General features: G+C 40.6%; 3 protein-coding genes across 5 annotated transcripts; 1 reads left to right on the top strand and 2 right to left on the bottom strand.

The window, feature by feature from the left end:
- Positions 1-644: 644 nt before the first annotated feature.
- On the bottom strand, positions 645-3,973 carry LOC139652429 (sclerostin domain-containing protein 1-like). 2 transcript variants are annotated; one of them, XM_071529506.1, is made up of 2 exons: positions 3,677-3,973; positions 645-1,725 (listed from the first exon to the last, which is right to left on the bottom strand). In XM_071529506.1, the coding sequence occupies exons 1-2, from the start codon at positions 3,882-3,884 to the stop codon at positions 1,283-1,285; spliced, it is 651 nt and encodes a 216-aa protein (XP_071385607.1). In that variant the 5' UTR covers positions 3,885-3,973; the 3' UTR covers positions 645-1,282. The 2 variants fall into 2 exon arrangements, with proteins under 2 accessions (XP_071385607.1, XP_071385608.1); XM_071529507.1 differs by having other exon boundaries at positions 3,680-3,973.
- Positions 3,974-11,327: 7,354 nt separating this feature from the next.
- Positions 11,328-15,712, top strand: LOC139652423 (leucine-rich repeat-containing protein 72). The gene is made up of 9 exons (XM_071529500.1): positions 11,328-11,342; positions 11,469-11,542; positions 11,661-11,730; positions 11,825-11,906; positions 12,846-12,959; positions 13,680-13,742; positions 14,692-14,838; positions 15,015-15,045; positions 15,544-15,712. Exons 1-9 carry the CDS (start codon positions 11,328-11,330, stop codon positions 15,710-15,712), a joined length of 765 nt encoding a protein of 254 aa, XP_071385601.1.
- Positions 15,713-16,785: 1,073 nt separating this feature from the next.
- On the bottom strand, positions 16,786-26,425 carry ankmy2a (ankyrin repeat and MYND domain containing 2a). 2 transcript variants are annotated; one of them, XM_071529505.1, is made up of 11 exons: positions 26,234-26,425; positions 25,079-25,143; positions 24,084-24,222; positions 23,853-23,951; positions 22,824-22,984; positions 20,995-21,209; positions 19,885-20,020; positions 19,347-19,475; positions 18,573-18,702; positions 18,382-18,387; positions 16,786-17,937 (listed from the first exon to the last, which is right to left on the bottom strand). In XM_071529505.1, the coding sequence occupies exons 1-11, from the start codon at positions 26,298-26,300 to the stop codon at positions 17,798-17,800; spliced, it is 1,287 nt and encodes a 428-aa protein (XP_071385606.1). In that variant the 5' UTR covers positions 26,301-26,425; the 3' UTR covers positions 16,786-17,797. The 2 variants fall into 2 exon arrangements, with proteins under 2 accessions (XP_071385606.1, XP_071385605.1); XM_071529504.1 differs by lacking the exon at positions 18,382-18,387.
- Positions 26,426-27,738: the final 1,313 nt, after the last annotated feature.

Genomic DNA, 27,738 nt, shown 5'->3' with positions numbered 1-27,738 from the left:
CCATGGGCTGTGCTGCTACATTGTTGCTGGGGTCACGATTCTCGCGTAACATCAGGGCGCGCTCATGCTATAAAAGGAGCCTGTGGCAACAATTCTCGCGTGATGTCAGGGACGCTGGTGCTTACATTGTGGAACAAATAGCTCTCAAGGAGCCTAAATGCTTAAAGCAAGTGTACTAACAGCAATAAAACATCCTCGAAATAAAATAGAATAAAAATTTGAAATGAAGAGCCATATGATGATATTTACCACAGTTTTGTTACTATCAACCCACAATTTCATTAAATGGATGGTAGTCAAAATAATTTCTTGTTCACTCATTTACATGGAGAGAGACTTACACATTGTAATTTCATAAAGCCAACACTGATATTTTCTACTTTCCTACTATTTTGACAGTCGGACACCAACTTAATATTGTAGCATTAATGATACAACAGTTTTTCGTTGTTGTCCTCATTTCATGGCAGTTATCAATTCTTTGTTTGCTAGCCAAAAGATAGCAATATTGGCCTATTTTAAGTTTAATTGTTATGTTCTCTACCTGTTAATGAAACACTGCTTTGCTTCACTAATAGTTGGATATTGTACGTTTTAGTGTCTTGCCATGCATGGAAAAGTCAGTCTCCAATGACAACAGCACATGTGATAAAAAGTGATATTTATTTCATATGAAGTTATTACAACAATGAGCGATGACGAAGCTTTTCCAGAGAGGACTCGTTGATGCTTAAACACACAACATGACTTATCATATGTTGCCATAGAAAATATATTACATCATACATCTTATATAGTAAAATTTTATACACATGACCATACTTCAAAAAGGCAAGTATCAATTTGACATATGTACAAGTATTTACACGTTCTGCTTTGCTGTGACTGTTTGAGATGTTTAGTTCGGTGTGGTTTACTGGTGTTAGGTGCCTATACAGGTGGCTATACATCTCCTTCTGCATATAAAAAGAATATAGGAACGCATGCACATGGCTACAGCTGGGACAATGCGGGCTGGCTTGGGGGCCCCAGAATGCTCTGCAGACCGTAAAAACCCCGGTTTGGTTCACATTATCTTTAGCCACATGAATTAAAATATGAAGAAAAGTCCTCAGCAGTTCTCCATCGTAGCGAGGAACCAGCTTCACACGAATCAAAGTCCCGGTCACACTGAGATAATCCACAGCCACAGACTCTGGAGGTTCTCATCGCGTCTCTCTGCTCCAGCATCAGCGAGACTAAAGTCCTGTCCGTTCCCTGCACACTGAAGACACGGCGGCTCTCAGGGTTCAGTCTCGTGCCAGTTCTCGCTCAGCCGGTTCTTCCCCAGCCTCCTCTTGCTCTTGGACTTGTTTTTGTGCAGCAGCAGCGGCGGCGACACCACCGGCTCCTCGAACTTGTTGCCCGACTCGTTGTGCTGCCTGGAGTACCTCTTGCACTTGCAGGAGGTGACCACGGTGATCTTGTAGGTCCGGGCGCTGCCGTCCTGGCACTGCAGCTGGATGCGCTGGGTGCGGGTCTTGTCGGTGACGCACCGCCAGTCCTGGTTGCTCCGCCGGCTCCAGAACCTCCTGCCGTAGCCGCCGCCGATCCAGTTGGGGAGCATCTGAGCCGGGAGACACTCGCCGGCGCACACCAGCTCCTTGATGGGGTTGATGCTGGTGCACTGGCCGTCCGAGATGTACTTAGTCGACCGCAGTTCTCTGCATCCGATTTGACCTCGCTCTGTTGGGGAGACACATCGGGAATGTTGAGGAATAAATCAGTGCAGTCTGGAAACTTACTCGGTTTGGACTGGGCGATATGGACAAAAATATCACAGTAATTGTAAGGAAATATCAATATCTGCTAATATATGCAAAATCACATTCATTGTATTGAACTGCATATTTTCAAATGTATTCCCTAATTTGTTTCAGATCTCATTTTGTGACATATTTTCATTAGTATTTGCTTTTTTATCAGTAATTTAGACAACAGAATTGTGTATCAGTAACTCGATATCGTTACTTCATCACGATATTGAAAGACGATAAACGATAATACCGAATCATACCCAGCCCTATACCTGGTACATTTCCAGCCTCTGGCAAGTTTGATTCTGTTTCAGTTCAACTGTAAACTGCAGGAACATTCAGTTCTATAGGATGATGAGGAAGACAATAACGTCTTGACCTTTATGGCTCCTTTTGAAGCTGCTGGTACTCAGCAGCCAGCCTGCAGTGTAAGTGGCTTATAGTGGAAATAGAGTCTTTCCTTTGCATGGGAGGAAAACTTTGAGTGTCCTGAGTTTTATCAATGGAACAGGGATTTATAGGATTATCTCTGTGCAACAGGTAAGACTGTCAGCATTGTTCTGCTGCAGGCTATATGCCCCCCCTCCTCACACACACACACACACACACACACACACACACGCAGCACCCCCCTTCCCCACACTGTAACCCAAGCCCAGATCCATTCACACAGCGCCATACACCTCAGTGACAATGCTCCCCCTTCTCTATGACAGTGTTTGATGAATGAACAGGGGAGAGGCTCTCTTACCCCCCCTTGCCCCCCCTCCACACACACACACACACACACACACACACACACACACACCCTCCCTCCTCCTTCATGGTCCGGCTACTGAGGGAGCTCAAGTCAAACAGCGCCACAATTGCAGGCTTCCTGTGCACAGCCACACACCTCCATTCGCTCGTACTGACACTCAGTCTCTCCCCTAACAGTGTGTGTTGGGCCTGTCGGTGCCTCTCACCCCCACCCCCCTCACCCCCCTCACCCCCCCTCACCCCTCCCGCCTGGCCGCCTGCCAGTGAGGTGTGTATTACACATTGCCTCATCTCAGCGGTGACGGGCCTGTGATGGTCTCTAGAGGGTCTCAGGGTGAGAGGAGCAGAGGGATGATCTCACTGAGGGGATTATGCCACGAAATACACCATTACCTATAATATTCCTATAATAATCATATAGGGGCCTGTGATGCGTCTGTAGCACTCTATATATAGTTTATTGTACCCATATTGCACTTTTTTGTATTTTTGCATGCATGGTATTTTAAAGTTGTGCTATGATATGTGTATTGTAGCTATCCTGCTAAAATGTGGAGAGATTACTATAGTGATTGATGAAATGAGAAAAGACAAAAGGAGGAATTTCAATGCAACAAACTCTTACCAAAGCAGCACCGCCCACTTGGCTGCATGTGCACTTTAAAAATGTAATAGAAGAAGAAGAAGAAGAAGAAGAAGAAGAAGAAGAAGAAGAAGAAGAATGTTTTTAAAGTGCACATGCAGCCAAGTGTAGTGCTGCTTTGCTAAGAGTTTGGGGCATCGAAATCACTCTTTTGTCTTTCCTCATATGTTTTCCATGCCCCCTATCAAAAATAACTGTAATGTAATGTAATCCTTTGACAAATTTTGAAAGGATACTATACAAATATCATAGCAACTTTAAAATATTTTGCAGCTAGATCAAAAAGCATGCAACATACACTCCTACAGTAGGAGATAAACTCACTATTGAGCACCAGAGAAACATTATAAGCCCCTACAGTATTATAGTGAATATTATAGTGATGTTTTGTTCCAGCATTTCTATATTATAAGGTATACTGGGAGCTGAGAGCGCCCCCAGCATCATGTTGTGTCCCTCTGCAGGATGCTTCACTCACCGCCTCGGTCCTGCGCCGCCGCGCCGCCCGCTCCTCTCCCGCCGTTCCGTGCGCGGTTCATGGACACGTTGCTCTGCGGCTCCTGCACCGGCGCGCTCACATGCGGGTACAGCATCTCCGTGGCGTCGTTCTTGAAGGCTTGACAACTCCTCAGGAGGATGCAAAACAAGAATAAGAAGTGGCACGACTCGTACGCGCTCAAGTGCATGGTTGCTTCTGGTGGAGGAGGAGGAGGAGGAAGAGGTGGAGGAGGAGGGAGAGATGTGCGCTTACGTCCGGCTGCAGGTAGACTGATGCTGGCTGAACTGCATGGATGCCGCTGCCTCCCCGGTCTCTTTATACAGCCGGCCCGCCTCTCGCTTTGGCAGCCGCTCAGGTGCGTCTCCGCCGGGAGGCTCCGATTGGTCGGCGTGGGCGTCAACTGGAGAGATAACCCCGCCCACCTCTGTGATTCTGGAAGAGTGAAACCCCCATGCTGGATGCTGGAGCGCATGATGATGATGATGATGATGATGATGATGATGATGATGATGATGATGATGGGATTAAGTGCCTGAGTAATTGATCTTTCATCAGGCTCGTGGAGTTCAAATAAATTCATAACAGCAGAACTCATAACCATCATCATCATCATTATTGCAGAGCATAATTCAGCATCAAATTAGTATAACAATTTCAGAATGTCTTGAATGTGAAATGCGAGGGAGAATCAGTGCCAAATATTGAAAACAGTATAACAAAATTAAATTCTACAGCCTTGTATTTTCTTCCAAAACAAAGTCTGTTACAATTAATAAACAACAGCAGGTAAAATCAGGAAATCAGAGAGGACAGAAGAGAAAAACAAAGGAAAAAGAAAGTATTTTAAAATATTTACAGGGGAATAAATATTTGTCAGTTTCCATCTTAAATTCAGGTACAAAGCATGCCTCCCTATTATCTAAAGTTCCTGCTGCAGCGACGTGTAACTGCAGACACGAGAGAAACTTTTTAATAAGACACAAGTGGACTTTTGCAGTCATCTAAATCAAAATAAATGAAAGCATGGATTGCTTTGTCCAGAATAAAACAAGGGCCTTGTATATAAAAATATTTCCTGGCTGGAGAATAAATACAGCCGAATAACTCTCTTTGTTCATCAAAACAAAACCCTGGATCAAAATTCACCCCTAAACATGCAGACTACCAAAATTGTCCTAAATCTGATTTATGCAGCTGGAAAGGCCAGATATGAGTCAGCTTTACAACTTGAGGAAAATGTTGAAACCTCCAGCACTTATAATATCTACAGTACTGGCTTTCTGCTAGACCGGCTAAGCTGCTGTGATCACTTTGATTTTAAGTGCAGATCTACTGTAGCAGTGTGATGAAAGCCTTAGCCTTTAGTGACTCCTACTGTTCTTGGACTGTATGAGTGTTAGGATGACTGCAGAGTCTGGTTGGTCTTCTTCTTCTCTCTCGTCCTCCAGATGCTGCGGTCCACCCATCTGCTTCTCCAGCGCTTCTCTGTGTCTTCTAATAAAGTCTTCAAGAGTTCAGGGTGGCGGTAGTTAACGATTAGTCGATCAATTGATCGATCAGTGGACAGAAAATCAATCAACTACAATCTTGATAATCGATGAATCACCTCAGTCATTCATCTGTAAACATTTGCTTCACAAATGCTGAGATTTGCTTGCTTTTTTCTGCCTCATATCACTATAAAATTAATACTTTGGGGGTTTTTTTGGCCGCTGAGACCAAGCAAGCAGTTCCAAGACATCACCCTGGACTCAGCAACCTGCAATGGGCATTTGTCATTATTTTTTACAATTTGGAGACTAAATGATTAATTGATTAATCAAAAAAACAGTCAACAACTTGAGTAACCACTGTTTATGTTCCCTTGGTCGAGGCACTTAACCCCAAACCGCTCCAGTAGAGATGAGCAGTGGACACCAGTGGGAGATGATAGCTGCTGACAGCTACCAGGTGTGAATGTGTTATGTATTAGTGTGAAGCAAGGCAGAGAGGCTGGAAAAGAGGCTGCATGGTCAGTCCACTGTCCCTGGATGAATAAAACAACTCCTGGTCAGGGTTTAATCTGAGTTTGTTTCAATGAAGCCATCGTTATCTCCGTTCCTTGGTTACCGCTCCTGCAGCACCTTGGAAAATTCTTGTTAAAGGATCGATAAACAGCATTTCTAATTGCTTCTGATGGCAATGGATGATGATTTTGTTATTTTGACTTGGAATGTCATCATTTCCAACCTCATCACAATTTTCTACTGCAGTGATTCTCAACCTTTTTCATATCAAGGACCCCTTATTCCCCTAATTAGAGCCAGCCATTTGATGAGATTTTGTCTCTCGGACCCAAATCTGAGAATATTTTTATTGTTACATATATATAACTATGATCAAAATAGTCATTCTTCTACATTCTCTAACTGTGTTAACTTGTAAATTAAATAATGGTGAAGTTTAACAATTCATCAGTTTGCTGGGGACCCCCTGAAACCCCCTCAAGGACCCCTGGTGGTCCCCAGACCCCATGTTGAGAACCACTGGTCTACTGTACTTTCAGATAAAATTTCAGACACATACCTCTCTGATCACAACAGAGCAGAGCAAACCTCGTCAGGCTAAATTTGCAGTAGCTAAACCTGCACTAGACAAGATTTTTATATAAAATACATTTACTTAGGCTACTTACTTACTCAACAAATGCAACAGAGAAAACCATCCCACCTGTAGACTTAGACCTGTAGATTCTCTCTATTTGCCCAAATGAGATTCTGGTGTCGGGTATGGACCCTTCTCCACCCACAGGAAGTGACGAATCAAAACTTCGAAAACAAAAATCCAAACTGTCTCCTAAACAGCAGCAGAGAAAGCCGACATTAGATCTTTTCCTCTCTCGTCTCTTTGGTTTCCTTTGTTATAAAGCATCACAGACCGGCCGGTTGGTGAACATGAGCGAGCTGTGTGCAGTTTACTGACGTCACTTTACAGGATTTCTGGGTACTGAAGTTCACATTTTTCAAACAGTTTCCTCTCACTGCCATTTGGACCCACCAATATGCAAAAGTGGCCTGGTGCAGCTTTAAACTGAGAGAATCTTCTTGTGGTCACAATAATCTTACATGCACATAGTTTTAAAGTGTTACCCTGATACCACACTCACAGATGGTTGAAGTTGAACACTGAGTCTGAATGCAGCGGAGCAGATGGAACTGTATGAACCTTTTAAAGATAGAAGAGTTATTATTTCAATAATTCTTAATAATTCTTTCTGTAACATGGTTTTGTGTATGTGGAAAATGTGGAATATTATCTAAGGACCTTCCAACATTGAACAATATTGTTAATAGTAGGCTAAATGTGCTTTAATCCCATTCAAACTACTGAAAACGTTGCACAGTGATTCGCATGTAGCAAATAATTCTGGCTGTTTGTTTTAACTTTCTTGGGGTACCAGATGGGTGGAGTTTACCACATTAGGAGAATTCCGATACTGTCAGGTGAGTTATCAATCACAGAATATTATAGCTACTAAATTTCAGATTCTTCCCTGCAATAGTCTGAACTTTCTGGCACCCAATGTGTTTTCCTATGTGGCAAATTCCTACCTCTTTGTCACTAAAGAGTGATAAAACAAATCATAAAAACTATTTTGCAAACACTATTCGACCCAGGTTTGGTCCACAGCTGCTCATTTCTCACTGACATGTGTTCAGCAGTGATGTGGCATTAATCTTAACATGTGTACACAGCTGATGGCTTATGATACCAAGTCATGTTTCACCTTCAGGACGTCTCTGGTTATTCTCTCATTTTCATATTCCCCACGTTCTGACTTGCCTTTCCCAGCCACTCGCTTAATTCAAGAATGAAAGCTGATCCAGTCTGTGTATAATTTGCTGTCTGTCTCTGTCATCCTCCCTCTCTTCTGCCTCTCAATCCCTGTCAGTTACCCGTCTGATCATCTGAGTGCCTAGACTAACTGGAGTCTTTGTGTGTCCTCCGCACAAAACAAGGAGAGATATAATTACTTTTGTGGGGAACATTCAATCCAGGCTTGTCTTACTGATTTGAAAATAGGCGTCGTGCACAGACACTAATTGTTGCTCGTGTGAATGACATCTGATACGCAGATCGCTTTGCCTGCTCGGTCCCATTATCACACGAACACTTCTCCCCATCCAGGACGAAGGAGTGCGGGCCCAAGGCAACGCAGGGACGTGTCTTTCTTTTTCCCAGAGGTGGCAGAAGTACACAAATTCCCTGCTCAAGCAAAAGTCCAAATACTCATTTAGTACCATTTCAAGTACCATTTCAAATCCTTTACTCAAGTCAAAGTATAAAAGTATGTGGACTTAAATTTACTTAAAGTATAAAAGGGATGTGTCTTTCTTTTTCCCAGAGGTGGCAGAAGTACACAAATTCCCTGCTCAAGTAAAAGTGCAAATACTCATTTAATACCATTTCAAGTACCATTTCAAATCCTTTACTCAAGTCAAAGTATAAAAGTATGTGGACTTAAATTTACTTAAAGTATAAAAGTAAAAGTCGTTCTCTAAAAAAAAGTCATTTCTAATGTTCTAAACTGGTTTTCTGTTGAGCGTTCCTCTGAATCCCAGATGAGAAAGAGTCTGCAGCTCAAATCACGAACCTGAACCCTAGCAGCTGAATTCACTAACGTTAATTCTCTCTCTTGTTGCTTCTCTCTTCTTCGTGTTGCTTCTCTCTCTCTCTCTCTCTCTCACTTTCACTAATTTTTGGTGTCACTTTGCTGAACAAGCAGCCAATCACATCTGGCTCTTGATCAGCTGCTACCAGGATGGAAGCCGTCTGATGCTGAAAATACTTTTTTTTTTTTTTAGAAAGTTTCAGTTGATGATTTCCTGAGAGTAACAAGTCTGTTTTGAAAATGTAGTGAGTAGAAAGTACAGATTTTTCTTTAGAAATGTAGTGAGTAAAAGTAAAAAGTCGTCAGTGAAAGAAAAACTTGAGTAAAGTACAGATACTTGAAAATCCAATTAAGTACAGTAGTGAAGTATTTTTATTTTGTTACATCCCACCTCTGCTTTTTCCCAAATGAAAAGCTGAATCGTTCTGAATCTCCTCACACAGTAAAATCGTTTACACCTATAATAGTTGTACCGTTATTGTCTCCTGTCTCTTTTGTGTGGTGCTTTTTGCTCAAAGAGGGACGGCAGAGGCTCTTTCACCTCACTTCCGAGGGAGAAGAAAAGACAACATGGCCAGTGCTTCTCACAAGTCTATTGACACACCGACGCCTCTCTGAGCTTCTTATGGAGCTGGGTTAAATGAATGGCGCAGAGTGAATATGATAGGCCCCACTTTTGTGTTTCCCACTATGTAAAGAAACAGGATGCTGAGCTGACTCCCCTCGTTGTGTCCAGACTGAGCGGCAGTGAAACTCGGCAGCAGGTTGGTTGGATGAACCCCCTATGGGAAGTGAAAGGTGCCTGGGTTAACAGCGTATTGACAAGCAGCATGGCAGGAGTGTGTGCATGATCAGGAAGCGCCCACATGCAGTAATGAGAGGTGGGGCAGAGGGGGGGGGGGCAAAGGAATGCATAACACCTGGAACAAAGCCAAGAAAGAAAGAAAGAAAGAAAGAAAGGTCACAGTGGCACAGAGTTTGGAAAGGATCCCAAAGGAAAACTCAGTGTTAACGCAGACAATGGATGTAAGCTGAGTTTGGTGCTATATTGCCATACATGATACTTGCACTATATAGGCTGTTAGAATATATACATACTAGAATACATATTGTATTGTAAGAAAAAAAACAGTACATCTGAGGTACTATAAGATGCTTTGTATAGCCTAACAATATCCACCAAACACCAACTGCATATCAGTTTCTGGTTAGCTTATCAATAATGCAAATATGCCTATGTAATATATATTTACAATGTTCTATCTATCTATCTATCTATCTATCTATCTATCTATCTATCTATCTATCTATCTATCTAGGAGCAGGAGCAGTTTGGTTGTGAAATAGATAGATAGATAGATAGATAGATAGATAGATAGATAGATAGATAGATAGATGAAAATATACATATTGCATGGGTTTATTTACATTGTTCATAGGCTAGGTGGTGTTTGGTGGCCGCTGTTATCTAAAGCAGTGGTTCTCAACGTGGGGTCTGGGGACCACCAGGGGTCCTAGAGGGGGCTCCAGGGGGTCCCCAGCAAATTGATGAATTGTTAAACTTCACCATGATTTCATTTACAAGAAGTTAACACAATTAGAGTAGAAGAATGTAGAAGAATGACTACTTTGATCGTAGTTTCACTGTTATCTCTCTACCTACAATACAGATAGTCATGGAATTATGGACAAATCATCATATCTGACAATAAAAATATTTGTGTCCGAGAGATAAAATCTCATCAAATGGGGGTCCATGGCCTTAATGTGGACTAAATTAGGGGTCCTTGATATGAAAAAGGTTGAGAATCACTGATCTAAAGCACCCTACTTTATCATAAGTGCAGATATTTTTATCATGGGTGATCCCAGTGAGAAGCAAATAGTTAATCTGGCAGTGTGAGTGCCATGATCAACCCACTGATCACAGACCTGAGAGCCACAGAGGCTTCAGCTCTGCTAAAATATCTCAAGGAAATGAAAATCAGTGGCTTATACAGTATGAACTGGGTATATTCAAAGAGTGCATGTCACTGAGCAGCAGCTGACCATTTCTTAGCACTTAGTGGTTGATTTCACTGATTTGTTCTCCTCTCTCTGTGTTGATCAGTGAAATCAGCTGCTGTAGTGTTTGGTTGGAAAAGCCGCAGACTCTTGGGCCTCCACAGCACATGGTAAATCTTTACAGAATGAATAAACTTGACTAACTGGACCGTGTTTGCTTGTCAATTCTAGTAAAATGTTGCCCTCTGGTGGATATTTACCATCTCTGCAGATTACAGATGCAGATGCAATTTAATTTCTGATCTAAAAGAAAGTTGAATAGGAAAGTCATTAATCTAAACCAGTGAGTCTCAACCTTTTTCATATCAAGGACCCCTAATTGACTTCACATCAGAGCAACGGACCCCCATTTGATGAGATTTTGTCTCTCAGACCCAAATCTGAGAATATTTTTATTGTTAGATATGATTTTGTCCAGAATTCCATGACTATCTGTATTGTAGGTAGAGAGATAACAGTGAAAATATATTGAAATAGTCATTCTTCTCATTCTCTAATTGCGTTAAGTTCTTGTAAATTAAATAGTGCTGAAGTTTAACAATTCATCAATTTACTGGGGACCCCATGGAACCCCCTAAAGGACCCCTGGTGGTCCCCGGACTCCATGTTGAGAAACACTGATCTAAACCATGCAAAAAAAAAAAAAAAAAAAAGCTGTAAATAAGCAACAAGCTTTTTGTCACATGTCCAAATTCACTCATTAATCATGTGATTTACCGCTAATTAGTGCACTAATAGAGCAGCACTAAATAGGGAAATACAAATGAAGGAATAGTGATCCATTCCGGTCACAGCCACAGATTTTAGAAACACAAGAACAAAGAACTCCTTTTTGTTTGTTATGATCCAAAGTAAAACTGTCATGAGTTTCCTGGCAACAAGTGAGTCTGTCTGCAAACCCAAAGGTGGCAGACAATGGAGGTGTGGGAGGTAGCCACAGTTTTCTCTCACACACTGACAAAATGATAAGACTTCAGACAGCAAAGCTACATAATTTAAATGATTTGGGGATTATTGATTGTTTTTTCTTCTGTTATATCCTAAATATTATTACAGGACATTGAGAATACTCTCCACAAGCACGGAATAAAGAGGGACATTGATGTTTTCCAGCTTAACCTCACCAGAAAGTAAGGCAAACCTTTATGGTGCTTAAAACAAGTGGATCTGGGAGAGAGTGGGCAAAGTGGAATTCATGTTGCTAAAAATAATTTTGCAATACAGAGTGTAATATTTTATCTTTGCTAGAGGACTCACCGGTGTTCCTGACCTGTCAAGATTTCACTTTCTGAGGCAGCTGTGGCTGAATAACAACCAGGTAGGCTACTGTAAAGCATTATTTATTTCAACATGATTTTTCCAAAGTTCAGACGGAGTGGAAGACAAATATTTTTTTATTCTGCCTCTCTCAGATCAGGGAGCTCAGCTGTCGTTCCCTCAACTGCTGCTTGACCGAACTTTACCTTCACAATAATCACATCAAGTCTATTTCAGGTGAATCTTTATGATTTCTCTTCTGAATGTAAAGCTAATGTGGGAATTAATGCAAATTAATTTATGTTTGGGGGCAGGTTGTTGGTTTGAATCCCTGGACGGACAGACTGGGAAAACAGGAGCTTTCTTGACTGTGAGCAAAACACTTCACCTCCAATCTGCTCTCAGTGAAGCTGCTCAGTAGCTGACAGTAGAACAGTGGTTCTCAACGTGGGGTCTGGGGACCACCAGGGGTCCTTAAGGGGATTCCAGGGGGTCCCCGGCAAATTGATGAATTGTTAAACTTCACCAATATTTAATTTAAGTTAAAACAATTAGAGAATGTAGAAGAATGGCTATTTTATTTTGATTATAGTTTCACTGTTATCTCTCTACCTACAATACAGATAGTCATGGGATTCTGAACAGAATCATATCTAGCAATAAAAATATTCTCAGATTTGGGTCTGAGAGACAAAATGTCATGAAATGGGGGTCCGTGGTCTTGATGTGGACTACATTAGGGGTCCTTGATATGAAAAAGGTTGAGAATCTCTGCAACAGAAGACGTGTGTGTTGTGTACTGTTCAGGTATGAATATATGCAGCTGAATGAATGTAAGGCAAGGCAATGATGAAAAAGAGCTCAGCAAACATTATCTGGATAAATAAACCTTAAAGACTATGAAATGGCATCTTTACCTCCTTGATTTGATGTATTTCCTGTTCTTGGATGTGGGATCATTCATTCAAGTCTAAACCAATGGAATATCAGTCAGGGAGAGAAAGACAGTTTTATTTGTGATGGTTTTATTGGTTGGAATTTATATTTATGCCTCCTGGTGCAGCATGAGGTCACCATAAAAGATACTCTGGTTTCCAGGAAGGAAAAGTAATGGGAGTTTATTTCAAATACAGATCCATGTCCATGTGAATTGTCCCTCCCTGATCTCCCTCACAGGTTCCCTAAGTCACCTGACCTGCCTTCAGCTCCTCTGCCTCCACAACAACCAGATCAGAGGGCTGGAGGAGACGATGCAGGAGCTGAGGAAGATGCAGCAGCTCCACACCGTCAGTGAGTGTCCAGGCTTCAGACTTCAGACCAGACACACTGTTATCCTCCGCTGTGTTTTCTACCTATGGCATCGTTGCTCTGCCCTTAATAAAGAGCGCCATCCTGGGTGTTGTTGGCCTGGAAAGTCTGAAAATGCATGGAAAAAGAATTGGGTATTTTACAGGTCTTGAAAAGTTTGGAAATCGCATAAAAAAGTTTGGAAAATTAGGGAAAAATATTGTTATAATGTTCTGATGTACATGCAGAAACACATTATCTCACCATCTCAAATATACTGGCATTTGTCTAACCTTCATCATCCATGCAGTTAGTATAGGGACAAGATAATTATCTATGTAAATTGTATTAAAGACCAACATATTCAAATCAAATCAAGCAAATAAGGTCTGAAAAAAGTATGACATTTTTAAATTGAAACTGTGTAGGAACATTGATTTTGCTTCTATCCTTCAATATCGATATATTGTGTAAAATGTTTCATACCTCTTACCATTTTATCAGTTTTTGCTTGTTATTATAAATTTGGACAGCAGAATTGTGTATTACGAATCATCATATCATCACAATACGATTCCACTGAAAGACGATAAACGATAATGTTGAATTATCACCCAGCTCTGCTACCACTATTCACATTATCATAAGGTAGATTGAGAAATGTGACTGTAGTCGTTTTGATTTTTGAATTTGCAGCTTTTTTCCTGAATCCCCTGTGCCAAGACCCTGGGTATCGCCACCATGTGATCCACTGCCTGCCATCAGTCCAGGTGTTAGACAGAAGAGGTATGAAGGGGATTTATCACACTGAGATTCAATGGGAAATATTTTACTTTTCAAAACCACTAGTTCGATTACAGACACATTAGCAAATTTTATAATACTTAGTACTTACTTTAGAGGTAAAACTTGTCACATAGGCAATACATTTACATTGTCACATACACAGTAAAATGATGAGTGGATTGTATTTTCTTACATTTCCCCTTAGTATTTTTACAGTTGTGCATGGATTGTATTTTCTTGTAAACCCCACTGACATTTTACTTAAGTATGATCACAAGTTCCATGGCATATCATTTGTTACAGGGGCATTAAATAATCCATGACCTTTATCGGCCTCTATTGGTGAACAGTAGGAATTACAGCAACATTGATAGAATTTACCTCCACCTATCCAAGTCTCTGGCACAGCCCCCCACCCATTGCATTTAAATAGGAGGGCATTGGGAGTGCGTTGCAATGCCAATGGGTGGTCATTGGTATTGATCAACAACCTTAGATATAGATATAGATGTATTATGGTCATTTTGTGCTATAGAGGAGTAAAAATCTTATTGCCCCTTTCAGAATCAGACAAGCTACCTCAGTGTCCTCTTTTAAAACTCTTTTAAAAACTCATTTTTATAAAATGGCTTTTAATTAGAGTTTTTCTTTATTTTTTTATGCTTTTATTCATTTATTTATTCTTAAGATTTTTATTTATTGTCTTTTATCTATGTTTTTATTTCTTGATTGCATTGTGATTATTCTAATTTGTATTTGCACTTCACTTTGTGAAGCACTTTGTAAACTCATTTTTGAAAAGTGCTACAAATAAAATGTATTATTATTATTATTATTATTATTATTATTATTATTATTATTATTATTATTATTATTAAGGTTTCCAATGCCATTTTACAACAGAATAAAAGTTTTTCTCTAGTGTGATCCCTGTCTGTTGTGTTGGCAGAGGTGAAGCCGGAGGAGAGGAGCAGGTCCTTCCAGATGCACAGAGCGGAGCGGCATCATGTCCTGCAGTCCGTGGCCTTCGGCACACGGAGCGAGTCTCCCACCAGGACAGAGGGAGACACGGCTGCTGGGAGCCGGGTGCTCACAAGTCAGTGAAGTCTGTGTATTCTGACAATAATAATCCATAGAGAAGAGTTCATCACTAGCTCTGGGCCGACTGCTTGAAATGTCTTACCTGCTGTGTGGATAATTAAGTATGTGATAATAAATCGGTATACAGTGAAGTGTAACAATAATAAAGTTATCACTGATATTGTCTTGCAGCTCACTGTCCTCTAAGAAGACACATGACCAAGTAAGTTACAGGAAACGGCCCGAGATAAATCTCATTATGGTAGGAAACTAGCTTTTTTTCTACACAGACCACCAGGCTTTACTGAATCTCCAAATTTCACCAGTCACATTCACTATTTTACCAGCCAACTAAGTTGAAAGAATAGAGTAGGATCTCTAAATGATGGTTGGTTGGCAGCTGAAAGTGTCTGGTTGACAAACTTCCCAGTCATAAACAAAATTCACCGACAAATTTTGCTAGTGTTTGTTCCCCACCCTGGATCTATACTACCTAATCAGGCTTAATCAATCAAAATATCCCTTCATACAGAATTGAGACTGTACAATGGGTAGTTTCAACTCGGGTTTATGTGTTTGGACGGTCAACAGCCCATATTTTGTGCCAATATCCAATCTCTATATCTTTAAATTTGACCACTTTTATGCCAAAAAAAAAGTAAATCCTGCATACTTGTGTGGGATTTGATCAAATTATCATGTGAGTGTTTTGTGTATCCAGGATGCCGCCTGAGGAGACCGGCGACCCTCCGAGGAGGACGGCCTGCCCAAGGTCCATCATGCAGTTCTCCATGCTGGACTGGAAGGCCGTCCCCACCAGGAGACAGAAACAGCTGGGGGAACTGGAGCCTCCGCCTGCTCCCAGGATCCTCACTGTCACCCTCAGATGACTCGGCTCGCCTTGATGCTGATGCAGCTCAGTTGCCCCCCCCTCCTCCAATTAAATGCTGTTGTGAAATAAGAGCATGTGTGTATTTTTTAAAGTCAGTAATTTTACTTTTACATAAGCATGTTTTCACTTAAGTATTGTAGCCTACTTAGCTACATTTTGAATCACATACATTACAGAGTACAGATTTTGTAGGATCTCCATAAGCAATAGGAACTGGACCATCAATTGTGAAGCCATTCACAGTGAATGATCAGTTAGCAGAGAAGAGTAATCTGCCTTTAATTTGTTTGTGCAGTTTATTGGTAACACTTTACAATAAGGGTACACTAAGTTAAGGGTTAGTTCATGCTTAATAAGCATTAACTTATCCTTAATTAACTAATGTGTAATTTACTAATGGTGTTCATGTTAACTAAGGCATTTATTTATACATTATTTAATAGTTTATAAAGATGACTATTAAATAATGTATAAATGAATACCTTAGTTAACATGAACACCATTAGTAAATGATTACCAGACACATTAGCTAACTGTTAATTAAGGGCTAGTTAATGCTTATTAAGCATTAATTAATGTACCCTTATTGTAAAGTGTTACCAGTGTTATATTTTGTTTTTTGCAGTCAAAAGAATCCAGTTTGAACTCTGTCCTCTGGTCCTTTTAGAATCACATTGAAAAGATCACAGCTGACAATGTTCTCTTTTCTAAAAAGTAACTCAGAACCTTTTACTCTGAGGACATTTTAAATGAGCCACTTTTTCACTTTTAGTTCAGTAGATTTTTACACCGGTGCTTTTACTTCTACTTAAGTAAAACTTCAGCAAGGTGACAGTACTTCTACTTGAGCAGGATGTTTTAATACTCTTTCCACCCCTGGCGATAGGTGATAGAGGGAAGAGAAATGGGAGGTGGTGGGACATGAAAGACAAGCAAACTGAGGTAGAGAGGTGCGTAGTTTGTCACATACCCAGAGAAAAAGCTGTGTGGAAAAGGGAAAAGTAGACTAGTAGAACATGAGAATGTATTCCAAATAAGCAACAAGATCAACGGATACTTTGTTGATGAGGTTGGTCTTTATTTCATGTTTTGAGATCATTAAGTTGTTTGCCATCCTGGAACCCATCAGTGTTCAACAGGAACAGAACTTCATTTGAACGGCTGGTCATTTCACCTCCACTTCTCTGTCCATTCGGGCTGCACAATACATTTAATAATGTCAAAATCCCAATACTGACTTGTACATTTTCCAAAACACTAGAGGATACACAATTATTTTTTTATGGGAAAGGTATTGTTGACTGTTTCCTATCCTATTGTGCTGTGTAGAATCCTTGATCAACACATTAAGTTGCATTCTGGAGAAAACCTTTAATTTTATTTAAATGGGAAATCCTGAGCATTAACATCTTGTTCCACCCGACCCATATGATTATTTGTTAATATTGTGCAGCCCCACTATCCATTCACACTCCATTATGATGAGATTGTCAATATAAAAAAGTCCCAATAATTCTGTGGCAAACAAAGCCTTAAATATATTTTACTGCACATCTGAAAACAACAGCTCGTTTGCCGATTGGCTACACAGTCATTTATTTTACGCACAGAATGCTACAAGTTTCTTAAGGCAGAATCATGTTTCATCAAGGATGTGAACCGCCTCCTCTGCACGTTTTCACACTTTCCCTGAAACGCCTCCCAGTCACCTCTACCACAAACATATCGGCCTACACACTCTTCACATTCACATATGAAACAACACAATCGGAAAAATTAAGATATAAAAAAAGAAAAAGACAAAATTGGACAAAATACACGTTGACCACTAATAGCCCAGACCCTTCCTTGTGTGCATTAGTGGCAGTCTTAGGTGATTGACAGGTAAGGAGTCTCCATGTCCTGCTGGTCTGGTCCGGTCCGGTCCGGTCCAGAAGCTCAGGTGTTTTTCTCTCTTCACGCTGCAGCTCAGTGCGGCTCTCAGTCTTACGGCCGGTTTGCTCTGTTTGTAGTCTGGGGGTTGGAGATAGCTGGGTATAGGCATCGTGTCTCTTTTTGAAGTCTTCCTCACACGGATCCTTCCTCAGTTGTCAGCAGCCGGGATGGGGGCGGTGCTTGTGGTTTCTGCCGGGGCCGGGGGGTCCGAGGGGGGGGAGTCACTGTTGGGCTCCACTGAGAGGTTCTGCATGGAGTCTGTGGCCCCCTGCACCGCTTTACTCTCCTCTGAAAAATAAATACACAAACACGCAAAATGTGTGACTGTGCATCCTCATCCCACTACAGCACACCTGACTGTCATGGAAAGAGGATCCCAAGGTTTCTTCCATTTTTTCCCCCAATGAGATTTTCATGGGACTTTTTCCTTGTTCGTATTGAGGGTCCAAGGTTAGGGAGTGTTGTTTCTCATTTATCATTTCATAATGTGAGCTTTGTGAAGCCCTTTTGAGACTGTAACTGTGATTAAACTGTGATACAAATAAACTTGGCTGACTGACAAATTACTGAAAGTCCATTCATTTCCCACAGAGCTGAGCGACCTGGGAAAAATGTGGATGGTCAACAAGCTTACTGGCCGAGAAAAGCCTTTTGCACCACCCACAACCTGTCAGTTGGGTTGCCAGATTGATTATAAGTCAACACAGGTATTCCAGGTACTTGTGATGCCACCAGCCTCTCTTTATGCCAATTAACATTACGAGGTGATCACTTATCATTTAGCATTACTTGGATGGGGATCTGTGAGTGTGGGATGAGTGAGCCCCCTGTTGCAATATGTTTTTTTGTTTTGTTTTGTGCTTAGTTCCACCATTCTGATGACCGTATTCACTCTGGTGGTGACATGAAGATATTTGCAGTACCTTTGCTGTGCTGCTTCCTCAGCATGGCTGATTCCTCCTCTTGCTTCTCTCTCTGCTCTTGAAGGTTCTTGCAAACTTTCTTGTGAGTAAACCAGTGCATCTTCTGGCAGGCTTGGTCACAGTAGATCACCTGGGAACAAAATTCACGTTTAAGTTATTGGCTCGCACAAATGACAAAAAACTGTAAAAGAAAGGAGAGAAGAAACACAAACAGTTGAAGGAGGTGAGACAAAGAATCAAGGCGACTAAGAAAAATATCACACTGAAAGCCATCTGCTGGTGCAAACATAATCTATAGACATTTATTTTTCTTTTGTGCTCAATTTTTAGCTAACAATCTGTAGAAATGTGCATTCCGCCAAGTGTTTCATTCTGTTGGTTTTGTAGAGGGAATTGGCACCATTTACTAACATAAAAACATGGTTTTATGTTAGGGAATTGGCACCATTTACTAACATAAAAACATGGTTTTATGTAGATGAAAGCAAATGGTTTAGTTTGTACCTTCCACTTGGAAGTCTATATTGATCATATTATTAATACATGTATAAATGTATTGTCAATTCAGCTCAGTTCAGATCTTTATTGTCTTGCATGTGAAATTCGGTTTACGTTTGGTTTAAAAAGAGAACACAGAACAAATGGCCACAAACAAACATTACTAAAGTGCCAGCTTATTAAAAAACATTAATGTAGAATAAAAAAATGTTTTATAGGCACAAGAGACCATCACTACATGCGCAAATGATATATCACTGTAGTGTGGAGACCTACCATTTTACAAATGGAGCATCTCTTCTCAGCTCCCTTCTCTCCACAGGTAGTGCAGAACTCTGAGTCCATGAAGCCGACCTGACCTGTGATGGCCTGGGTCAGGACCGAGATGGCTGTGGGGTCGTTTCCCTAAAATGACAGGAGGGCACAAAGAGGATATGTGAAACACGGCATTTATAACTTCCTATATCACTGTGTGTGAGTGCAAGAGGTAGAGCCACAGTGTCCTGACAATAGATGCAACAATATTCCTGTGACTACTTGAGTGATCATGTATGATAGAAGTGCTTGGAAAAGAAACAAGAGATGAAAATGTGAGGATGTGATTCACAGGGGAAATAGCATGTGAAGTATTTCTTAAAAGAGATGAGTTTTCAGCTTATGGCAAAAGCTAGTGAATGACTACTTTATCAACAAGATACCCAACACTCAAAAGCCTCAAGTGATAAGGAGGAAAAAAAACCTCAATGATGATATTTCTCACGTAGCTCAATCGAATCACTTCCACTTTAATATTCAAGGAGGGGTCCAGACTCACTATCTCGACGGGGGCGATGCTCCGGACCAGCTGCTGCAGCAGAGTGGCGTCGCAGTAGGGGAACTTGCGGATGCACTCTCTCACAAACTTCTCTTGGTAAACCGGGAAGCCGTCGCTCTCCCGGCCCTTCAGCAAACTGCAGGGGAGGGAACAGGGAGGCAAAGGGTTCAGGATTCTCTTATTGTTGGGGCTAGTGTTTCTCAAAGTTAAGACCACATTTCCCACAAATCTGTTGCTTCCTGTGACAAAGAAGATGTTGCTGCTTGTCCCACCTCTCCCTCCCTGGCATTGTTCTGGTTGTTTTGAAGAGCAAGAAGAAGGATAAGAACCAATAGAAGCCCTTGATATAGGCAAATTAGATACATACGTACATTTTGACAAGACAAGCCAAAGTGAACGCCCTCTTTCTGTTTTGTGCTGTAAAGCAATCCAGATTTCCCTCCAAATCCGACCAGGTGGCTCACAATGTAAAATGCAGTGTAGAGGCTGACAGTCTTCTTAGCAATGGTCTTGTTTGTTTATGGTAATTATACTCATGTCTCAAAATTAATACGGTAATGATTTATTGATGTTAAAATGCTACACATAGCACCTTTAACATCAAGTTAAAAAATAAACACCAACAGCAGAGACGTTTAATTCAAGGACTTTCTCCTATTTTGTCAGATATTAAAGATTACATTCATAAAGTATAGATATCTGTAGGAGCCATGAATAGATTTATTGTGAATTTAGAATGAATTCTAAATGGATAATTTTGTGATGGTTATTTTGGTTGTTTATTTGTTATTGCACAATCACGGTGATTGATATAATAAGGTCACATGGATATGGGCGGTGATATTCGTATAGTTAATATAAGCAGCTGTTCACCGCTGTGATTATTTTGAGTATATTTTCTGCACGTTATATTAAGTTGATTCTTTTCATTAATAAAAGTTAGAAAACGTATATTTTAATCTCAGCGAATCTTTTTTGGTAGCGCGTCAGACAATCAACAAACAAGGCCCTATCTCAGCGACTTTTTACTTTGTTTCCAGTAGGTCTAGTCGCTATAATATCAATACTCTTCAACATCATATACACACACACACACACACACACACACACCTCTTGATGAGGCCGTCCAGCTTGTCCTCGCGGTCCTTGAGGAAGGAGGCACACTTCCCCAGCACGCAGCTGATGTAGTGCATCTTCATGGCCAGCACCTCGTTCATGTCCTGCTGCTTCACGCACTTCTCACAGATGAGCTCCATCACCCGCCGGCACTTCTCCAGAGCCACCGCCTCCGCCAGCAGGGGGTTCTCCTTCACCAGCAGCACCATCTGGGACAGGCAAGGCACTTATTTAAATCACCAAGTACAATTAAAGTGGGAATCTGGGACTTTTTTTCCAAGTAATAAAGTAGTTTTATCCATCTGGACCATAGAGTCAGTTTACACAATGCCGATTGGCAACATTACCATGATTGGAGATGCTCTCCATAGACTGCTACTAAAATTTTTGACTGAGTAAAAAGTCTGCTTACTATCCAGCTTGTGGAGGAAATTACGCTATTATACTACTCTATGTATTTAATATCTGTACTGTACTCACTTTGTGTTATTATGAGAGCTCATCTCTGTGTGGAAATTTACAAACTGCTGTTCAGCACTTCTCTCATGCCTTTGACCTGACCCGAGACAGATAAGACAGAGGCTAGTTGAATCGGTCCTTGTTCGCATCTTTTATCTCCGGAACCTGGCCATTCTGTTCCTCATGTATCAAGCATGATACCAGTTCTCAGTTGAATTCTGTCTTTGTCTTCAGTAATTTTCCACTCTCCACCAGTTTGAGATAAACAAAGGTTCTGACCAGAGACGGCTTCGAGTGTCCGGTTGGAACTGGATTTTGTTAAGCACAGATGCACCCTAATCGCATAATGTTTCAAGTATAAGAATGTGTCAGACCATTCATGACTCAGCTGTTTCATGATTATAAAAAGGGTGAACAAAATACATTGATTCGCTTTTTGTCTCACACACTCGTTGGGTGGGCATTGCGCCTTGCTTGCAAACAATAAAGACAACAGAAAGACAACTTCTCATCTCCAAGTCTCTTTTATTACAGAAAAACTTCCACCACACAGCTAAACACTAATCCAGCACACTGCAGGCTGCTGTTACTGTCAAATCGCAATATTTACACCATCATAAGTGATATTACTGCCTAATTTCATTTAAGAAGTTGCAATCATTGAAAGTCAAATTACCTGGTCCAGGGAAGCCATTTTTACTGAAACTACGGAACTGTTTACTGGTGAGCCACGCTGGCTGCTATACCTGGTTTGATAATATGATATTTATGTGTTTTTTAGGTTGTAGTCTGAACATCATTTCAAATACCTTTCACCGCCAGAGGGGGAGACAAAATGGGGAAATCCCAGATTTCAGCTTTAAATGATCTCTGTGACAGACACTCTGACAACTTTCAGAGGTACAAACTGACATGCATGGTGCATGACAGCATGGTGTAGAGACCGATCAAACCAGTGATTCTCAACTCTGTGGCATCAAGACCCAAGAGCATGCAGATTTTCAATCCAACCAATCACTACAGCAGCTGATTAGTTTACTGATTACTTCCCCCTCTATGGCTGAAGGCATGATAATCAGTGAAATCAGCTGATAGACGTTGAATATCACTGTATAAATATTAACCAGGGGAGGAAGTGGAAGGAGGAGACGCAGGAGGACACATGAGGAGACAGACTGGTGAGAGAAAGGGAAGAGGAAGGCAGAAGAAGGGGTGGATGAAGGTATAGAGAGGTGAGAGGTGGATGAGGAGAGATGAGGGGGGGCAGCAGGTTGGAGACCTTTGAGAACGATTTATTCAAAGGCCTCTGACCACATATATTTTCAAACACAATGACACAGTCCAGCAGGACGGCGGCGGCCTACCTTGACGGGGTTGAGGTTGGTGCTCATGATGACCTTGTGGAGCGGTCCGGCCAGTTTGGTGGGCAGCTTGGGCTCCTTCTCCAAACCCTGGGGCTTGGAGTAGTAGTCCAGTCTGGCCCGGGAGAAGAAGTTGTTGATCACTGTGACACAGTCATGTTGCCCTGAGGAGGGAAAAGAGGGGACAGTTAATTGTGCAACATAGATATAATGTATGTTGAGGACAAATTGCACAGTTTAAAAGTTGGAAAGTTTATTTCCAACTGGACAGTTAAGTGTTTTAATCTATCATATTTTATGCCATGCCATACTATGCTATACAATGTTATGCCAAGGCCACCTTATGCTATGCTTATTCTATAAAGTATTGGATCAGGAACAGGTTTACATCCAAACCATGTGGTCTCTCAAGGATGAGGTTGCTCAGGAAAGCTTTTTTTATAACCACCTAAAGGACATTTTAACAATCACAAACCTTAACATTTATGTTTAGGTAGAAAGCTGAGAATAGAGCTTCAGTTCCTAAAACACCATAACTACAAATATCCTATTTTTTAAATATTCAACACAGCCAATTTTGTATCTGTTCCTTGTATTAGGTTTATTATTAAGTTCCAATGCTATCATTTTCCTTACTTAATGCTACTAAACAAGTACCAAATAAAACCCACCCTACTACTACCCAAAACTAAAACAAGTAAAAATCCTGCCTCTACACGCTAGGTCAGACCCGATGATTTTAACAAGGATTCTAAGCCCAACTAACGATGTCACTTCAAAATACATTTGTAATGTAAGTGTAAACTGTTGCCTCTCTACCACGGATAAAGACACAACAGAACACCCATTTTGTAATTGTACTGACAGAGAACCAGACAAATGGCAAAATGTTTTTGAATGACAAAGTGTTAGTATGTTTGCTTTTGAACTGTCCTCATCAGGCAACATTTGAACAGTATTTTAGTCTGAACTACACTGAAGTGCACTGGACTATAGTGTGTGCCCGTGTCACATGCAGATATACATACATACCGACAAAAGCAGCCATCTGAGCGGCCGTCCTCCCGACAGAGTTGACCACGTCCGTCTCTGCTCCCGCATCCAACATCATCCACGTGATCTCAGTCTTCCCTACAGGCACAGAGGGGAGAGGAGTCACAACACACGGACTGTTCAAAATAACAGAAGGAGGGGTTCTATCATCTCGCAATTACCATCAGTTTTAACATTTTAAACATTTAACCTCTTGGACAAACACTGTACCTGATAAGCCGGCAAACATCAGCGCTGTGTATCCGTGCTCATGTTCATTGCAGTTCACATCTGCTCCGTGTTGCAGGAGCAGTTTGCACATGTCTGCCTTTCCCTTGTATGCAGCGTGCATTAGAGGAGTCATCCCATACTGTGCAGGAGATAAAGAGGTTGACATAGACTGAGCACGTCACATGGACCACTGCATTTCTACGCAAGCAAAATGCACAAGATAACAAAATATACTGGCAGAAAGAGAGGAGCTCTTTCTTCCTTTGTATGGGAAGAAAATGTCACATCAACTTCCACTGTGAATTCTGCCCATTACTTACCTAATTACCATTACCTTTTTCCACCAAAATACACTGTGGGCAAAGGCAGCAAGCAGTGCGAATCAGCTAAAAAAGTCAACATTTAATTAAAATAAGTGCTGCTTGGTGGATCATACGTATGCTGAATTTACTGGTGGATCCAATTCCTTCGGAAAAGGTCTTAGTCATGTTCTACCTGGTATGTATGTTTCTGTGTAGGTGACATTTAACTGTCATCGTAGTTTGATGTGATGCTCTCCCTCATACAAAGAGGGAAAGAGAACAGGTACTGAAGGTACTTAAAAGACATATCCTCGGTTATACTGACTTAAACTATTGTTTCTATCCCAGCAGAGGAACAACAAAACACTCCATATGCTTTCCGCACACCTGATTCTGACAGGTGGGCACAATGGACTGACAGAAGGACTGCACATAAAGCCCTTCCTCCACAGCCCTTCAGTGTCTTGACTACCAAGCCCCCGCTTGTCCCACCCACATGCTATGGATCAAAGGGAGAAGTATATTGGCAAATCCTAGCATGTTATTCCCGTTACAAAATTAACATGCTGGATTCATGGAATCCACCAAACAAGACTTAAGACTAACCGGAAATGCTAGAATGCATCCTGAAATGTGGATTAGAGGAGAAATGAATGGTTAATGACTCTGTTCTAGTCAATAATGATGTGTTACCTCATCCAAACAGTTGACTCGAACATCCTTACAGCCCAGCAGTCTTGACGCCTCTTGAACATTTCCTAAGAGCACAAAACATATTATTGTTGTATTCATATAACAGGCAATGACACCAGTCTCTGCCAGCCCTAGTATAAAATGGTCCATGGATTAAACCCACCTCTTCCCCTGGGGATAACAGAGTAGTACACCGATTTTTAAATTTGGAATAAATATATTAAAATCTTTATTATTATTATTTTTTTAACAATATACTTATTGGATTTTCTTATTTTTCCACAAAAACAACAATAATAATAAGCCAAACATATAAGCAATAATAAAACAAACAAACAAACAAACAAAAACAAAAAACAGCTCAGATCAGCAAACATATATAGGAGGTTACAGGAAATAGCCTATATTGCAGGTAAGTCACAGGTTACAAGAGTTCAGATTCAAGAGACTCCTTGTAAAATAATGGAAGAATCAGGTCCAAGATAATTCAGATAGGGCTGCCTTTGTAGAATTGATCTGTTTTGATATGTAAAATACTTGTAAGATATTCTAAAGGAACCAGCTCAAACACAACTTTACACCAGCCCTTAACAGAAGGGCCCTTATCACTGGTCCACTGTAATAATATATTTTTCCTTGCAGCAAAAGTAAGATTAAAATCTTTATTATCATTACTCACATTTCAAATTACCACTGACTTTTCCATCACCAGGTTAGATCATTAGCCCACCTTCTGACCACTAACGTCCCACCACACCACTCATCTTTAGCTACACTATTAATGAATGAACTGTGCTATCACAGACAAATTCTGTAAACTAACTTACTGCTTAGTGAAACGACTTTAACGTTTTAAAGTCGGTGCACATACTAACATAAGTTACAATTTCATGTGAACTAAGTTAGCTAGGTGAGGTGGGCATGTGTTCCCAAGATAGCAAGTAATCAGAAATGCTCATGTACATATGAATATTTAGCCATGGTTAGCTATTTTACCTCGTTTTGCAGACAAACTAACCTTAAAGTTGATTAGTATACTTTAGCAATAGTCAGTAAAAGCGTTAACCAACCCACATTTTAACGTTGCTAACACACTAACAGCTAGCTAGATGCATGTAGCTTCTCCAGGGATTAGCATTAGCCGAAGAGGCTTACCTGCAGTAATAACCTGAAACAACTCCTTTTCGGTGGAGGACAGGTCTCCCTTCTTTGGAGCAGACATGTTAGTGTTGTGTGGGTGAAAGCAGACTATAACAACACAGACAACAATACGTAGTTCCTGATGAAACCCTGGGTGTTTTTCGTAAATCTGACAGTCTGCTTGAGCATGAAGGCTAGCTCACCTTCGAAGCTGTCAGTCGGACTGAACCACCACGACAGTTAGGAGGGGCCACTGAGTTATATCCAAAAGACTTCAAAACTAATAATGAATCTATTTCTCCATTTCCAATATCAACAATATGAGATGTCTTTTACAATAACTATGTGATACATTATAATGAAATAAATTATTTAAAATACTCGCGATTGCAAAATCAGAACGGATCTCCACCCCCTGTTCTTTCAGTGATATAATCAGTTCCACGGAAGTCTAGAAAGTTCATGTGCGATACGATGGCACATGACCAGACCTAGTTTAATACATCCATGGACCAGACCGCCGGCCACACTGCTACAGTAAATTAACTGTGCATTAAAGTGGATTACATGCATTATAGGATCGTGAAGTGATGTTTACGTTTTGAAGGATAGATGTCCGGCCAAATCGATTTGAATATTAATATGATATAAAACTGAAATGTGTATGTGCCTCATTAAGTGGTCAAGTTTTCAATAATACCCTAATAAATGGCTGGGCTAGTGCATTATACTTGATGGGATAATTGCCAGAACAAGAGGAATGGAGAGGAAAGCTAAACAAACAAAAAATAAGTAGCTATTTGAGAAATATAATTTTGCATCCTGAGCTACAGAGCCAGAAGACTCAACATTAAAACGCTATCACTTTATGTTAAATCCTGTTTAGCCTGCTGTTGTGCTTGTGATAATCATAATCAAATAGAAAAGATTAAATAGTAAATTGAAAATGAAAAGTTAAATCTTAAAATCAAAAATCAATCAATTCAAATTGTAGGCCTACATTTAATACATTTAGGACAGCATTTAGCTTTCCAAGAAAGTATGCCAATAACTGTGATACCCTTGTTTTAGATTAAACATCATCACATAAAGGAAATAATTACTGTAAACTGTATCTGAATGGCAGAATGTAGGCTACTTTGTGTTGTTGTTATTTTGTTGTTCTTTCTACAACTTTTTGGCTAATATTTCCCAAGAATGCCACTAACTGTGGACCTGTCTGTGTGTAGCCTAGTGCACCACTTCCTATGAGAGAAAAAAGTGAACAATGACAGTAAATCATGAGATAAAGTAAGCAGGACCTTTATGTAATTCTTGATTATCTTTAATTATTTGTTAAGTTAAACTGCATTATGATATTCACTGTATTGGTTTATATGTCTTGCAGCAATACCAATGATCTCTGTTATTTCTCATCAGTTTTTAGGAAGCTTTGGCTGCATAATTCTGCTTTGTGAAATACCTCACAGGGGAGAAAGGCTGTGCAACCTGTTTTGATGAAGTACATGCCAGATATTCTC

Source organism: Centroberyx affinis, unplaced genomic scaffold, assembly GCF_046629955.1.
Source record: "Centroberyx affinis isolate AG114_WGS23_722 - 3 ecotype Tasmania unplaced genomic scaffold, CSIRO-AGI_Caff_v1 ptg001796l_1, whole genome shotgun sequence".
NCBI lineage: Eukaryota > Metazoa > Chordata > Actinopteri > Beryciformes > Berycidae > Centroberyx > Centroberyx affinis.
The sequence above is the reverse complement of the archived record's forward strand: the minus strand, read 5'-3'. Positions and strand labels throughout refer to the sequence as shown.